The sequence below is a fragment of the Atta colombica genome, unplaced genomic scaffold (assembly GCF_001594045.1).
Source record: "Atta colombica isolate Treedump-2 unplaced genomic scaffold, Acol1.0 scaffold321, whole genome shotgun sequence".
In the NCBI taxonomy this organism is placed as follows: Eukaryota; Metazoa; Arthropoda; class Insecta; order Hymenoptera; family Formicidae; genus Atta; species Atta colombica.
This window is the reverse complement of record NW_017259428.1, coordinates 659,479-663,187: the sequence shown is the minus strand read 5'-3', so window position 1 is coordinate 663,187 and position 3,709 is coordinate 659,479. Positions and strand designations below refer to the sequence as shown.

The 3,709-nt window shown below is 39.6% G+C and overlaps 1 protein-coding gene across 1 annotated transcript in view; it reads right to left on the bottom strand.

Moving 5' to 3' along the window:
• Positions 1–2,297, bottom strand: part of LOC108690447 (hairy/enhancer-of-split related with YRPW motif protein 2) — a 52,333-nt gene extending 50,036 nt beyond the window's left edge. The window contains exon 1 of the mRNA XM_018197742.1: positions 643–2,297. Within this exon, the coding sequence (XP_018053231.1) occupies positions 643–707 (65 nt within the window). The 5' untranslated portion in view covers positions 708–2,297. The remainder of the gene's footprint in view (positions 1–642) is intronic.
• Between the last annotated feature and the right edge of the window lie 1,412 nt (positions 2,298–3,709).

The window sequence follows — 3,709 nt, the reverse complement described above, 5'->3', positions numbered from 1 at the left end:
TATATATATACATAAAGTCTTGTTTCTAACATTATATATTTTTTGGATACATTTTTATTATTTATTTACTTTATTTGTTATTTCTGTTATAAGCTAAAATTGAAAAAACAATGACAAAAATTTACGTATTCAAAATACTTTACAAAGTTACTTTGCAAAGTTTCATTATGATTTAGAAATTAGTTAAAAAGATTAAAAAAAATTAATGTTTTGTTCATTTATGGAACAATTAAAATCCGTGCATCTAAAGCTAAAATATTGAAAAATAAATGAAATTTTTTAATCATTTTGTAACACATTTCCAAAAATTTTCATTAGAACGCAGAATAAAAAGAAATAATATCTCTTACATAAAAAATAATTTTTGATCCAAGTTCTAAATCGTCGCCAAATTTTTTTGTATTTACTTCTGTACAAACGCGATCGAAAATAATGTGTAAATTTTCATTATTCTGAAAAATACATATAATACGTCCTTAACGATATCCTTCTACATTCTACATCTCTCGTAAACAAGGTCTTTCGCAGGTAGAAAAGAACGCGCTCAAAGTCTCATCTCTCTCCGAGTTTACTCGATTCGGGCTCGGCTTTTAAAATCTCGATCTCGCGCGAAACGGGCGCGCACGTGGGCACGGCACTCACCTCTCGTATTTCACCTGCATCGAATGCGCGGAGGTGTCCTCCCAATAATTCTGCGTCTCCATCATCTTGCCGCATAGAATGGCGGTGATACCGCTCGCCTCTCCGAAATCTCCGCGACGATCGTTTCCGCCCTCGCGCTTTCCTCTCCTCTTCGCTCCTCGCCCACCACCAGTCGTTATCGTCGCCCCGCGAGAACCCTCTCCGGACCCGCGAGAGTCACGTCGGCTCACGCGCTCCTGTCACGTGACGGTATATATCTCGTGAGAGATGCGGGCGGATTCTTCGCTACTCTCTTTCTCTTCCGCGAGCTCCGCTCCGGAAACCGAGAGACTCTCCCGATTGAGCTTGGTCAAATCGGCGAAGATTGAATCGAGCAGTGACGTCAATGACGCGTAAACGCGGAAGAAAACCGTACTGAGACCATACGCATGCACGCACACGCGGCACGACACGGACACGCCACGCAAACGCCACGAATGCGCGAGATGCGGCGCGAGATTAGGTTAGTTTCGCGTCCGCGGGCTCACTGACAGGCACAACTCGCGCGCGGCAAGTCGGCGACGCACAGAGGAAACATTCGCGCCCACACGACGCTCTGTCGCTCCGAGTCAATCCGAGTCAGTCTCGCGACCGCGCGCGCGATATTCGTGCTGGCGCCCTCTTTCTCCTGCCTCCCACCTTCGCGTGCGTTCTCTCTCTCTCTCTCTCTCTCTCTCTCTCTCTCCCCTCTCCTCTCCTCTCTCCCCCGTACACTGCCGTGCGTGGCGCCGGTCACGATTCACGCCTCGTTTTTTTCTTTTTCACGAGAAATCGCTTCAACTTCCACCGCTTCCCTCTCCTCTCTTTTTTCCGTCGCTTGTTGTTCAACGATAATAATATCGTATTGTAATCACGATGTCCTCAAATTCGAATCACGTTCCGCAAACCGCTGTTCCACTTCCCTCTTCGCGCCGCTTATTTAATGATAATGATATCGTAATAATTGCGACGTCTCTTCAAGTTCGAATCAGGTTTCTTGCCAAGGTTTCTCTCACTTCCTCACCCTCACTTCGTTGTGCGAGAGAAATTATGCGCTCTACCGATTCCCACGCAATTCGACGGTGGATCGTCTCTCGCGATCGTTTCTCGGGAAGTCTCTTGTCGCCGAGATTTATCTACTCCGCCGTTTCCTCTCGCAGGTCTCTTCAGGTCTCAAGTCGCTCGAGGATATCATCGGGGGAGATAACACCCCCTTAATTTTATCACGATGACGACTTATTACGTGTCTTCGTATCGCGTGGACCGTCCAAAATTAAGATTCACGCGCTCGAACGTGGCCCGATGGTGCTCGGGACGTGATAAGGCCGTTGACTCGTGACCGCGAAATCCGTGATACTCCGGTCAGGATCATAAATTCAACCAATGCTGCCGACGAGTACTTGTGCGCGAAGATTTCGTCTCGGGATATTCGAATACCTTTCTCGCTCACTTTTTTTTTCGCCGGCGAAGAAGATCACGCGATGCACGCACGACGGATTCACTGAACTTTCGCGAGAATCCGAACACGAAACTATCGAAAGCGTTTGATTACTGGCACCCACGATCGCTCGCTCAAAAACGTAATCTCTCCGTATGGTATTTCACGATTTGATGCTGCAACAAGCGCGAATCGTTCGAATTATAAATTTCCAACGCTCTCCGACGACGCACGGCACGGCGCGGACACGGCGTGTCGTCACCTCGGCAGGGTTACGTGTAATCGCGCGCGGCCCTGTCCGACGCTCTCGCGATGAATCGCTGCCTGGTGGGAGTAAATCCGGAGCTTACTCGCTGCTCAGGTACGGCTGCTACTCTCGCAAGTTGAACGTGCTACCTCATTTACAATCTCTATTGACAATAGCAACGTACATCATTAACTCCTTGATTTTTATGGAAATTATGTTAAAAATATTTTTGTTGACTCAACTCAAAGACATTTTAGTAGTACAAGTAATTCATACTAAAAAATTATTTTTTTTTCTCTATTGAATATTTATCTGAATCTCTATTGAAATAGCAACGTACATTATTACCTCCTTTAAATCTGATTTTCATGGAATTATGTTAAAAAAATTTTATTGACTCAACTTAAAGGCACTTTGATAATTCATAAAGAATTAATTGAAATATATATCTGATTTTAGATGTAATAAGCGCATTTTGTGAAAATCAATTTTACACGTTTGAACTAAAACATAACGCTTCAAAGATACGTTTTAAACCATTATAAGTATTAATATTATAAAATATTTAACGATTTTTTTACTAGTTTAAAATATTGTTTTTTACGAGATAATTTGATGGTTTAATAAATATATATTTAACGTTAATAATGTCCATTTATTTTTATACACCATAAAAGCTTGGTTAAATGTTGTTTAAATGTAACAATGTTTCATTAAACGTAAATGGTCTGCTTGGATTACAAAAATTAGAAAATAATTTTCCCGAGTTCAGTTTCAATATTACAAATGAAAAGGAATGTTACTGGGGATTTAAACTTTATATTTGTTCACGAATTCGTAAAAAATTAATTGTGTAGATTGATATTTAAATCTAAACGAATAAAATAATTACATCGTTATTATTTAATTCTTGACATCAAGGACGACATTGAGAATTTCGATAAAATCTTTAATTAGTCATACTCTGAAAAAATTCTTACATCTTCAAAAAATAAAGATAACACTTATCAATACTAAACGAATCTGATATTAATTTTATTGACGAAATCTAACATAATTGATTCAAGAAAAATATATATTTCTTCGCGGAGTTAGTATTAATAAAATAATTTTTTAAATTGCCTACGTCAATGGAAATCAAAGCTTTGTTTTTTTAAAAGAAATCTATTATTATTAGTCAAACTAATCTCTGAAATGGATAAATAGATAAGTAGATAAATAGATAAGTCATGAAAGAATTCTTAAATGGTATCAAATATTGACGAGAATTCATAAAAATCTATTATAAACAAAAAGATAATATTTTTCATCGTTATCTTCACATTAATATTATTTGTTGTGAAATACAATACACTTAGTGAAAG